Source organism: Neofelis nebulosa, chromosome 11, assembly GCF_028018385.1.
Source record: "Neofelis nebulosa isolate mNeoNeb1 chromosome 11, mNeoNeb1.pri, whole genome shotgun sequence".
In the NCBI taxonomy this organism is placed as follows: Eukaryota; Metazoa; Chordata; class Mammalia; order Carnivora; family Felidae; genus Neofelis; species Neofelis nebulosa.
In genome coordinates this window covers 88,090,616-88,103,235 of record NC_080792.1, presented here as the reverse complement: position 1 = coordinate 88,103,235, position 12,620 = coordinate 88,090,616, and the positions used below count along the sequence as shown (strand labels likewise).

The 12,620-nt window shown below is 53.3% G+C and overlaps 1 protein-coding gene across 1 annotated transcript; it reads left to right on the top strand.

The window, feature by feature from the left end:
* The first annotated feature begins 1,400 nt into the window (after nt 1–1,400).
* HPD (4-hydroxyphenylpyruvate dioxygenase) lies at nt 1,401–12,257 on the top strand. The gene is made up of 14 exons (XM_058691320.1): nt 1,401–1,479; nt 1,597–1,623; nt 2,265–2,327; nt 2,683–2,787; nt 3,367–3,409; nt 3,607–3,689; nt 4,634–4,723; nt 5,617–5,720; nt 6,144–6,221; nt 6,794–6,956; nt 7,090–7,161; nt 9,269–9,391; nt 11,709–11,825; nt 11,917–12,257. Exons 1-14 carry the CDS (start codon nt 1,477–1,479, stop codon nt 12,025–12,027), a joined length of 1,182 nt encoding a protein of 393 aa, XP_058547303.1. The 5' UTR covers nt 1,401–1,476; the 3' UTR covers nt 12,028–12,257.
* Nucleotides 12,258–12,620: the final 363 nt, after the last annotated feature.

Sequence of the window (12,620 nt, the reverse complement as noted above, 5' to 3'; positions counted from 1 at the left end):
ACCACTCACGCTGATTTGTTTTTACATACTGAAAAGAAAAAGAGGGGGGCTCCTGGGTGGCTCAGTTGGTTGAGCGTCCGACTTCGGCTCAAGTCACGATCTTGCGGTCCGTGAGTTCGAGCCCCACATCGGGCTCTGTGTTGACAGCTCAGAGCCTGGAGCCTGTTTCAGATTCTGTGTCTCCCTCTCTCTCTCTGCCCCTCCCCCACGCATGCTTTGTCTCTCTCTCTCTCTCTCTCTGTCAAAAATAAACTTAAAAAAAGAAAAGAAAACAAAACAAAACAAAAGAAAGAGGGGCAAAAAAGGCTTGATGCAGGACATTTGGGGAGCCCAAATGCAAGAGGGTAGGGGGTCATAACACAGTCATGAGCCAACACCGTAAGCATGAGAGACTAGAAAAAGTTTCCAGGCAATGAGGATAGTTGAAAAGTAAGTTCCCCGAGAAAAGGGAAGGATGGCTCAGCAACAGAGTTCTGGGGACTGGGGTGGAACAAGAGGCGGCAGGCTGTCCTGGGACCCTCAGGTGAATGCCATGGCTGGCCAGCAGCCACCATTCCATCTTTCAGGAAAGTGAGACCTGAGACCTGAGGACCCGGGCGTGGGGCTGCTTAGGAGGGTCCTGGCATTCCTCCTCTGAGAGCCATTAGCTCCACCTTCCCACCAGTCTGCAGATATTGCGAACCTGGGGCAGGGGACAGGACCATAACCTCTTTCCCAATACTCAGGCTGTGGCAACGCCAAGGCCCCCTATTCTCCATCAGTTGCCGAGAGCCCTAAAGGAACATAAGTAATCATGACCAGCGTTAACAAGTGACCTTTCCGCGCACCAGGCGCTATTCCAAAAACTTATGCTTTATCTCACTTAATCCCAACCACACTATTATGGCTTCCATTTTACACATGGGGAGACTGAGGCTCAGAGGGGTTCCATGACTTTCCCCAGTTACATAGTTTGTAGCAGGGCCAGGATCCAAACCCCATACCCATGCCTCTAACCACCATGGAGTATGGCCCTTTTACCTAATTATAAACCACGCACTCGCTATGCATTCAGGGCTTCAAGACCAGCCCCTATCCCCCCTCAAATTCTCCCTAAACAAGAATTCTGGAGCGACCACTGCACTCCATCTGGCCTTGACTTCTGAGCTTTCTATTCTGATGGACAGAGAAAACAGTCCCAGCCTGGGGTACTGGAGTGTGCCCTTGGCTCTTTGCCGTGGCCCTGCGCTGCTGGCTATTGGCCTTGGGGGTCACACCCCTTCTCTGGGCCCGACAGCATCACCCTGTCCAATGAGGCTGCGGCTAGATCAGAGGCTCCCAGGCCTAGGTGCTTCCAGCACTGGGATCAGCTCCCGCCCACCCCTAGGAAGGCCAGGAGCCCAGGGGCGGGACCTGTTCGGAGTTAAATACTTGTGAACAGCACTCCACTGGCCTCTTGTCTCAGTCTTAGAGCAGGAAGTTTGACCTCGATTAATCATGGTAAGTGCCTGCCGGCGGCCATGGCAGCCTCCCCCTGGTGACATCTGCGGTGAGACTTCCAGACACGTGCCTTGTATCTGAGCCTCCGAGTCTTACTGTCCTTTTCTTTCTCCTCAGACGACTTACAGCAACAAAGGAGAGAAGGTAAGCAGGAGGGGAGATGTGGGGTCAGGGCCCCGGGAGACTGGGATGTCAGCAAAGAGCAGGAAGGGAACTTCGGTGGGTGTGTGACGTCCAAGATGCTTGCTCAGGTTCATCTCTGCCCGTCCCCGTCCCCCAAAGACTTAGCAGGACTCAGCCTGGCCCTGCTAAGAAAAATTTTACCTCTTCTTCTTAAATTTCTACCAATCTATTAATCCTGTCTAGAAGTTCTTTCTAGATTTTTTTTTTTTAAATATAATCTCTCCCCCGACATGGGGCTCAAACTTATGACCCTGAGGTCAAGAGTCATATGCTTTTCCGACTGAGCCAGCCTGCCAGCCCTGGAAGTTCTTTCTAAGGTTTAACTTTAAACCCGTGTGGCTGTAGCAAACGGCAGCTCCCCTCTGGGAGACCTGGGCAGGGCTCCTGTGGGGGCTTTCTGATCCTAACCCCCAGGAGCTCAATCTCTACCAGTCTCTACGTGAGAAACGTCTCTTGAGGCTTGGCAAGGCCGCAGGGTGTTTGGTTTCTCGGTTCTGGAATGAAGGCCGGCACAAGGAAAGTGATTAGACGACACCTCTCCATCCGCACTTTTCTAGACCCGCCTCCAGAGACTTAGCCTCTCCCCTTCTCTCCTTCTGCAGCCTGCGAGGGGCCGATTCCTCCATTTCCACTCCGTGACCTTCTGGGTTGGCAATGCCAAGCAGGTAAAAGCTGGGGCCGGGAACTGGAGAGGGCAGAGGGCAGGCAAGAGAGCCTCCTGGACAAGGGCGGGCCTCCAGTAGGGGCTGTGATTGGCCCCTGAGTGGGGAGGATCAGGGCCAGTGTTGGGACCATCCCAGGAAAGACAGACACTCTTTGGATCCTAATTACACAATCAGGGCCTCAGACCCCAGCAGGAAACTTATCTGACATCAGAATGGGCCAGGCAGTAGCCTTTCTTCGCAGGACGGACTCTGTGCCTGGGGCCACAGGGCAGACAGTCTTAGGGGGACTGGAGGCTCTCAGCTGGGGGCCCCCCAGGCTGGCCCTCAGGAACCCGGTTGCAACTCTGTGATTTAGGCTGCGTCATTCTACTGTAACAAGATGGGCTTTGAACCCCTGGCCTACAAGGGCCTGGAGACGGGTTCCCGGGAGGTGGTCAGCCACGTGATCAAGCAAGGCAAGGTGAGTCGCCACCCCAGGACCCCACTCACCCAGGAGGCTCCCACTTGCCTTCTCTGCCCTTGCTGGTCTCTGAGTCTCCTTAGGGCTCTGGTGCCTCTGGGTGAAGTAGACCAGGAGGCCCTTTCCCCAGGCCGACCCGGTTCTCTCCCGGGACGTCTGGTGGAGCTAAGAGAACATGGGCTGAGAGCCCCCACTCTCCCCTCCACGGGCACCTTTGTACAACTTGCAACACGGACGTTAGTGTCATCTCCTTGGCCTGGCCCAACGCTGGCCTCACAGATGTTCCTGATAAGTTGGCGGAGGCCTCAGACATCAGAACTGAAAGTCCGAGCAGTGCCCTGGTCCCCGGGACCCCTGGGGATTTCCTCCCCTGGGGGGGCCAGAGCCAAGAGCTCATCTCAGGGAGAAGCTAAGGCAGAGACGGAGCTGGAACCCAGGGTTAAGGAATCCTGCCCGGCTGGGAGGGGTGCTGTGGTCCTGGGGTGTCTCCCAGGTGGGCAGGGAGGAGGGGATGGTAATACATCGCCAGGTGCTCTCCTGAGCCACCAGCTACCCCTCCTTTCTCCTCTGTGTTCTTAGATCGTGTTTGTCTTCTCCTCCGCCCTCAACCCCTGGAACAAAGGTAAGGAGGCCCCGGGGGCTCAGGGTACCAGGGGGTGAAGACAAGCTATTGTGGGGGAAGGGTAAGGAACAAAGGAGTGGGTCCAGTCCAGGGAGGGTTCCCCAGCCTAGAAGGAGATGGAACCCGGGGACTGACAGTAGAGGGGAGGGGGGAGGGGGCCATGGCTCTAGCGCCATGACCTCCCCTACCGGCCACAGAGATGGGCGACCACCTGGTAAAACACGGCGATGGAGTGAAGGACATCGCATTTGAGGTGGAAGACTGTGACTACATCGTGCAGGTGAGACGGCTTCTGGGCTGCCCTCGGTCTGTCACAGGGTCCCCTGTAGGTCAGGGCCGGAGGACCTGCCGTGTTGGGGTGACAACCCCAGACACTGCTGTGATGCACACCTGAGCTCCACCTTGCCAGCTGCATGTCGTCTCTCCGAGCCTCAGTTTCCACATCTGTAAAATGGGGACAATCAGAGCACCTACCTCACTGAGGTCTACCCCGAGGAAATGAGATCATAATTACGACTTCTCGCGCGCGACTCTGAACCAAACACCCTATTCGAGAAGCAGCTTGGAGGTTCAGAGCATAGACTCCAGAGCCAGACTGCCCGGGTCTGAATCTTATTATCTGTGAGACTTTGGGCAAGTGACTTAACTTCTCTGCGCCTCTGTTTCCTCAACCATAAAATGGAGACAATCACAGTACCTTTCCTGTAATGTTGCTGTGAGGGTGGAAGAGGTTACTACCTTCACTGATGCCTGATATGTGATAAGCACAGCTATGCAGTCAGGTTTTGCTAAATGAATGCAGGAGTCATGCATGTAAGGGTGCCTGGCAAGGGTCTGACACAGGTGCTCGATAAATGCCCGTCGGATTCTTCCTATCCAACCACCTGTTTTACAGATGGGGAAGCTGAGGACTGGAGAGGGGGAAGGGCCACAGAGTGGGTTAGTGCAGATGGGACACGCTCCCACCCCCACCTGGTTTGTCTCTCATAGCCCCAACCCTGGGCCCGGGTCTCAGTTTCCCTATTTGCCAGACGGGCACAAGGCATGGGTGTCAGGGGCGGTAGCTGAAGCTGGCTGTATTTCCCGCCCGGGGCTGGAAAAACCGGAGGAGCCCGTGGCAGGACGAGGTGGGGAAGTCCCGCAGAGGCTGGACCGAGGGGGAGCCGGCAAGGGCTCCGGGAGGGTCCAGCACTTAACCGCCTTCCTGACCCATCTCCTCTGCAGAAAGCCCGGGAACGGGGCGCCAAAATCGTGCGGGAGCCCTGGATAGAGCAAGATAAATTCGGGAAGGTGAAATTGGCTGTGCTACAGACGGTGAGTTAACTTCGGTGCCCCTACCCCTCCTGCTGTCCGCTCCCCTGAGATGCCAGGATTCCCCACACCATCCTCGCGCACCCCCCCTCCCCCCCCCCCCCCCCCACCGCTCTATCCTACCCTCCCGCCCTTGTGCCTCGACGCAGACGTTCTCCCTCAAGGCAGGGGCTCTGCAGAAGGGGTTGAGTGGGGTCTGGAGAAGCCCCGCCCTCTTCCAGCTGTGTGACTTTGGACAAAGCACGCCACCTCTCTGTGACTCAGGCTGCAGGGCCTGCAGCTGGACCGCGTGTGTGACGCGCGACAGGCTACTTAACTCTTCTGTGCCTCCAGTGTCTTCAACTATAACCCCAGCCAGGGTCATTGCGAGGCTCAGATGAGCTCATTTGTGCACAGCATTTCGAACAACAGTGCCTGGCATGTCGCAGACACTCAGCAAAGATTTCCAAGGCTGTGTTACTGTCGTACAGAGACAATCACAGGTCCCATCACCTCAAGGTTAAGTGCAGATTAAAGATCATTAAGATGACTGAAAGAACCCTTGGGTACAATTTGATCCAATGCCCTCATCATTCTCACTTAGCCAACACATTTTTCTTGAGCCCCTACTACTTGCCAGGCACTGCCCTAGGTGCTGAGGATACCATGATGAGCCAAACCTCGGCCTTGCCCTCACAGATCCTGGGCCCAGGGGGCGGGGAGGTGGGGGGGTGCGGCAGGCAGACCGTTAAAGTCCCGAACACATGGCACGTGGCAATTCGTTTCAGAAAGGGGGAGGTGACCATCTTGAGCTGGGGTCAGACCCGGGCGGGAGCTGTGTTGGCATCGTGACATGTGGCCCAGCCTCAGTGGGGATGAGGGCTCAGGGGCCAAGCTGGGCTGTTTTCCACCCATAGTACGGGGACACGACACACACCCTGGTGGAAAAGATGAACTATACTGGCCGGTTCTTGCCTGGATTCGAGGCCCCAGCATTCGTGGACCCCCTACTTTCCAAGCTGTGCGTACGCCTCAGGCCCGGGAGAGGGGAGTAGAGAAGGGTGGGTGGTGGAAAGCACTTCCCTGATCCTCCATGCAGACGGGGCTTCTCTGAGGAGACAGAGCATCTGGGAGCCTGCCGGGGAACTCCCGAGGGTCCCCAAGGGTGGCTTGAAGGGGTAGCACAGAGGCTAAGAACATAGGCTCTGGACGTAACTGCCTGGGTTCAAACCCTGGCTCTGTCATTTTATAGCCATTTAACCTCAGCAGTTACTTCGTTTCCCTCTGCCTCAGTTCCCTATTTGTCAAATGGGGCTAGTAAGAGTGTGTGAGCTGACACGAACGGCTGCCTCTGGTAGTCCTATGTCACTCGAGCTATTACAGCGGGAAGGGGAGACTGAGGAAATAGCCCCATCCTCACTGCCTAACGGCTTCCTTCCCCCAGGCCCAGCTGCAGTCTGGAGATTATCGACCACATTGTGGGAAACCAGCCTGATCAGGAGATGGAGTCTGCCTCAGACTGGTGAGTCCCGGCCCAACCCCTCCGCGCAAAGGAGTCAGGCCCGCCCCCCCCCCCCCCCCGTTCTTGCCTCAAGACACTAACGTGGGAAATGGGGCCACAAGGGCGCGGGAGCCTAGCCTTATGTCACCGAGGCATCTTCTCCCTGTAAAACCATCACCGTGGAGTCCAGGGGCTTTGAGGCTCAAAGTGATGGAAAGGTCTTCTCTCTGACGAACCTTGCGGAACCTCGGCACAGAGGGGGTCACAGTCCTGGGAGACCTGGAGGCAGTCTGTCACTCCCCAAACAGTGCCCTTGTGCAAATTAGGAGCAAGTGCCCTTCTCAAAGCACTTCTATCTGTTGGACCTTTGCCATACTACACGGGTGTTGTTACAAGACACTTCACTTGCATCCGAAAGAAAATTGTCATAATAAAGGTACAGGTCTATGAGGTATATGATGTAAGTGAACGGTGGTTCCTTTTTGGAGCCTGCTCGGGGCGGGGCGGGGGGTATTCTGGAAGGTGGAAATAGAGACAGGGAGCCAGTCCCCGGCTGGCGCTCAGAGCCACTGGGTCCTTATGCCACCCCGCAGGTACCTGAAGAATCTGCAGTTCCATCGTTTCTGGTCTGTGGACGACACACAGGTGCACACAGAATACAGCTCTCTGCGCTCAATCGTGGTGGCCAATTATGAGGAGTCCATCAAGATGCCCATTAATGAGCCAGCACCGGGCAAGAAGAAGTCCCAGATCCAGGTGGGGCCTTCCCTGGACCCCGGGGGCCTGGTTGGGGAAAAAGAAAGCAGGAAGGAGGTTTCAAGGCTCTTGCAGGGGCTGCGGTGTGGGTGACAGGGGCCAATGACAGTGTTTTCCTTGTTTCCTCCCACAGGAATATGTGGACTATAATGGGGGCCCTGGGGTCCAGCACATTGCTCTCAAGACCCAAGACATCATCACAGCGGTTAGAAGCTCATTCCTGGTCCTAATTCAGCTCCAGAGCCAATCTCTGCAAAATGGAGGAGAGCATGGGGGGCGGGTAGTAGCAATCCTAGGGCGTCTTCACCGGCCCAGATGGCTGGCCCGGCTCCCTGACTGATTGCTGCCACTCACGTCCAGGCACATTCCCACCCCAGAGAGTTCAGGTTCTCTGCAGAACAGTTTCTCTGCTGGCTTTAAAAGTAGCAGGTGCCAGAGTAAGAGGAAGCCTGGATTCTAGTCTTAGTTCTGCAAGTGACTTCTGTGTGTCCCTGGGGGATTCAACCCCCTCTCTGGGCTTCAGTTGCCTCACCTTGAAAATGAAGATATTAGGCTACAAGGTGGATTAGGTCCTTTGAGCCAAATTAAATGTGCTGAGTCTGTGGAACCAGCCCTTGGAGAGACTGGGTCCTACCTATTCCCTACGTGGCAGTACATCAGAGTGGACAGGAGCCTGAACTGCCCCATTCCATCCTGGCCTAACCGGAAATTCACTGTATGACCCTGGCAACTTTGTTCATTTGTTCATTCATTCACCCATCCAATAGATGTGTACTGGGCACCTATTATATGCCAAGCACCCTTTTAGGTACTTAGGATACCTCAGCCAACAAAACAATAGTCTCTGCCCTTATGGAGGCAACAAGTAAAATACATATATTAGATGGTGACAGTGCACATTTAATAGGACGGTCGTGAAAGGCCACATTGAGAAGGAGGCATCTGAGAACGTAGGCTTGTAAGAAGGGAAGCCTGTGGACACCTGGGAAAAGTGCCCCAAGCAGAAGGGACAAGCAGGGCAGAGGAAGGTTGAAGGCACAGCCAGGAGATCAGCACGGCTAGAACAGAATGGGCGAGGGAGAGGAGGTAGGAGATGAGGTCAGAAGGTGGAATTGAGGGCAGATGGTGAGGGCTTTGAACTTGACTCTGAGGACATCACTGTGAGGTAAGCAGAGAAGTGACATGATTTCACCTGTATTTTTAATTTATTTTTTTATTTTTTTAAGTTATTTATTTATTTATTTTGAGAGAGAGAGAGAGAGAGAGAGAGAGAGAGAGCGCATGAGCAGAAAAGGGACAGAGAAAGAGAGAGAATCCCAAGCAGGGAATCCCAAGCCCCGATGTGGGGCTTGATCTCATGAACCGTGAGAGCATGACCTGAGATGAAATCAAGAGTTAGAAGCTTAACCGACAGCCACCTAGGCACCCCTAACTTGTATTTTTTAATTTTTTTAGAGTTTATTTTACTATTTTATTTTATTTTATTTTATTTTATTTTATTTTATTTTATTTTATTTTATTTTTGAGAGAGAGAGACAGAGCGTGAGCCGGGGAAGGTCAGAGAGAGAGGGAGACACAGAATCCGAAGCAGGCTCCAGGCGCTGAGCTGTCAGCACAGAGCCCGACACAGGGCTCAAACTCATCACCCGTGAGATCATGACCTGAGCAGAAGTCGGATGCTCAACCAACTAAGCCACCCAGGCACCTCCTAACTTGTAGTTTTTAATAAAATCACTCTGACTACTACGTTGAGAATAGATATTTAATCTCTCAATGCCTCAGTGTCCCCAGCTATGAAATAGGGATAATTGTTTGGATACCTCAAAAACTTACTGCGTGGACATAATGAGGCAACACACGGAAAGTGCTTGAGATAGATACATAATGAGAATTCCATAAATGTTAGTGATTGCTGTTCTTTTTTAACAAGTTTTTTTAATGTTTATTTATTTTTGAGAGAGAGAGAGAAACAGAGTGTGAGCAGGGGAGGGGCAGAGAGAGAGGGAGACACAGAATCCGAAGCAGGTTCCAGCTCTGAGCTGTCGGCACAGAGCCCGACGCGGGGCTCGAACCCACAAACCGTGAGATCATGACATGGGCTGAAGTCGGGCTCTCAACCGACTGAGTCACCCAGGTGCCCTGCGATTGCTGTGGTTCTAATGGGGCCCACAAGGTCCAGAAGAGGAAGGGCATGAGGTCACAGGGATGCATCCTGGCAGGTAGGGGAAGCTAGGATAGGGACTCTGCCTCCTCCTGGCTAGGGGTGTTGAGCATGGAGAGAGGAGACTGACCTTGACCCTACTCTGAGACAGATTCGCCACTTGAGAGAGAGAGGCATGGAGTTCTTGGGTGTTCCATCAACATACTACAAACAACTGCGGGAGAAGCTCAAGTCTGCCAAGATCCGAGTGAAGGAGAACATTGATGTCCTGGAGGTGAGGCGAGTGCAGGATCCTTGAGTTTGAGATGGGGAGAATGAGCCCTGAGTTTCATCTTGCCTCACAAATATTGTCTAAGCCTCTACCCTGCATCAGGCACTGGGACACAAGAGGAAAACCAGACTGGGTCCCTGCCACCATGGGACTTGCGGTCTAGCGGGGAGACAGATAACAAACAAGTAATAACACAAACACCATCAGAGAGAGAGTTGGTGCTGTGTAGAAAGTTAAAACAGGCTACGACAGAGAATGATCTGGGGCTACTGCACCAGAGGTGATCTAGGAGGGCCTCTCTGAGGAGGTGACATTTCAGTGAACTCGAAACAATAAGCAGGAGATGGCTGTGTGAAGGGCTAGGGGAAGAGCAAGCACAGAGGTCGTGAGTCAGGAGCAAGTTCCAAGTGTCTGAGGAATGGAAATAAGGCAAGAATGGATGAAAGGAAGTGTTTGAGGACTGGCCTAGGTCATAGAGGTAGCCTGGGGCTGATTCCTCTTGTAGATTCTTTAAGAGTTTGGATCTTGTTCTTCTATGGCCAGAAACCAATGGAGGGTTTGGGGGTTTTGTTTGTTTGTTTGTTTGTTTTTGTGTTTGTTTGTTTGTTTGGTTTGTTTTTTAACAGCCTTATCCGTATATAGGTCACATAACATATAAGGCACTCTTTAAAAGTATACAATTCAGTGGTTTTTTAACTACCCACTATGTTGTGTAGCTATCATCAAAATCAATTTCAGGGCGTTTTTCATCACCCTAAAAAGAAACCTCACACCCCTCATCACCTTCCTCCCTGCAGCCCTAGGCAAGCACTCACCCATCTTCTGTCTCACTGGATTTGCCTCTTCTGGACGTGTCATATAAATGGCATCGTACAATATGTGATCTTTTGTGTCTGGCTTCTTTCACTCAGCATTATGTTTTCAGGGTTCATCTGTGTGGTAGCAGGTGTCAGTGCTTCTGCCTTTTCGTGGCTGAATCGTAGTCCATTATATGGATATATCACATTTTTCTTATCTGTTCATCAGTTGATGGACATTGGCATGTTTCCACTTTGGGGCCATTGTAAGTAATGCTGCTATAATCATTCTCATACGAATTTTTGTGTGGACATGTTTTTCATTCTCTTGGGTTTATACCTAGGACTGAAATTGCTGGGTTATACGGTAACCCTATGTTTAACCTTCTGAGGAATCTGCAGTTTTCCATAAAGGCTGCACTATTTTACATTCCCACCAAGCAACATATGAGAGTTCTGATTTCCACTGGAGGATTTTAAACAGGGGAATGACACCATCCAATTTTTTAAATTATTTTTTATGTTTATTTATTTTAAAAAAACATTTTTTTTAACGTTTATTCATTTTTCAGACAGAGAGAGACACAGCATGAACAGGGGAGGGGCAGAGAGAGAGGGAAACACAGAATCGGAAGCAGGCTCCAGGCTCTGAGCTCTGAGCCATCAGCCCAGAGCCCGACGCGGGGCTCGAACCCGCGGACCGCGAGATCGTGACCTGAGCCGAAGTCGGACGCTTAACCGACTGAACCACCCAGGCGCCCCTATTTATTTTTGGGAGGGAGAGACACACACAGCATGAGCAGGGGAGGGCCAGAGAGAGAGGGAGACACAGCAAGCTTCAGGCTCCACACTGTCAGCACAGAGCCAGACGCAGGGCTGGGAACCCATAAATTGTGAAGATTATGACCTGAGCTGAAGTTGGTTGCCTAGCCGACTGAGCCACCCAGGCGCCCTGACACCATCTGATTTTTGAAAGATCCCTTGGATGTCTGTGGGGAGGATGGATTGCAAGAAGGCAAGAGGGAAACATGGGGACCTGTGTAGAGGTGAGGTGACTGGAGTGGTCCAGGACAGCCTTGATGGTGGCTGGCATAGGGACTGAGGCAGGTGGGTGGTAACAGGACAATTTAGAGATCTATTTGGAAGTGTCTGGAACAGCGGGAGAATGGGGTCTTTTCTTGGCTTTCAGGTGCAGGAGCTCTTATGGACTTTCTTTTTTTGGTTTTTATTTTTTAAATGTTTATTTACTTTGAGAGAAAGAGAGGGACAGAGAGAGAGGTGGGGAGGAGGAGGGAGACAGGGAGAGAGAGAATCCCAAGCAGGCTCTGTGCTATCAGCTCAGGCCCGGAGGCGGGCTCGATCCTACAAACCATGAGGTCATGCCCTGAGCAGAAATCAAGTCAGACGCTTATCCCACTGAGCCACCCAGGCATCCCCTTAGGGACTTTCTAAAGACCCCACCGTGCCACGTTAGACGGGTGAGCCAGCCGCCCCCCTAACCCTGCCCCCTGTCTCCTACCTAGGAGCTGAAAATCCTGGTAGACTACGATGAGAAAGGCTACCTCTTGCAGATCTTCACCAAGCCCGTGCAGGATCGTCCCACGCTCTTCCTGGAAGTCATCCAGCGCCACAACCACCAGGTACCACCTGTCTCCGACAGCCCTCGGGAGCATGCAGGGTAGCATGGCTGGCTTTCTGGGCCTGCAGCTCACCTTCTCTCTCCCGCTCCAGGGTTTTGGAGCCGGCAACTTCAACTCACTGTTCAAGGCTTTCGAAGAGGAGCAGAACCTGCGGGGCAACCTTACCGACTTAGAAAACAACGGGATAGTGCGGGGCATGTAGGCCGCGGGTGGACCTAGCGAGGCCCCGCCCACCTGCGGGCGCCCGGTGGGCCACGCCCCCAGACCTGGAACACGCCCACCCCACCACGTACCCTGAACTGCAAGCCCTCCTTACTGGCCACTCCCTTAGGCCCCGCCCACCAAGCCGAAGCACCAGGCTCTGACCACGCCCCCCTCGGTGGGGCAGCTCCTTGCTCCCGCCCTCGGAATAAAGCGGACACGGGTCCCGTGCGGGGTCGTGGTGTTTGTGCCTGGCTGGAGCAGTGACGCCCTTTGGCCTGCAGGGGGTGCTCAGGGCGTCAGCACTGCCGGAGGCGTTTGCGTTCTAGCTTCGCAGCCCAGAGCGAGCGAGGAAGGCACGGTGCAAGCGTTTTGCTAAGAGAGACCGTGCCGGCCAGGGAGAATTCTGGAACCGAGGAGGGCAGAGGGCTGACACTCTAGAGGGGAAGACAGTATCATTTCATAGAGTGGTAAATACTATGAAGATAAAGCGGGTGATGATGAGATTGAGCAGAGGTAAAGCTGGGAGGGGGTACTAATTTCAACAGAGAGAAAGCCCCTCTGGAGAGGTGACATTTGGGAGCCAGCCATGGG

Bases quoted from the DNA above. Each gene is read 5' to 3' on its own strand.
- HPD (XM_058691320.1), top strand. The intron at 3,410-3,606 runs GTAAGGAGGCCC...TACCGGCCACAG, and splicing joins CCTCAACCCCTGGAACAAAG to AGATGGGCGACCACCTGGTA. The intron at 7,162-9,268 runs GTTAGAAGCTCA...ACTCTGAGACAG, and splicing joins CCCAAGACATCATCACAGCG to ATTCGCCACTTGAGAGAGAG.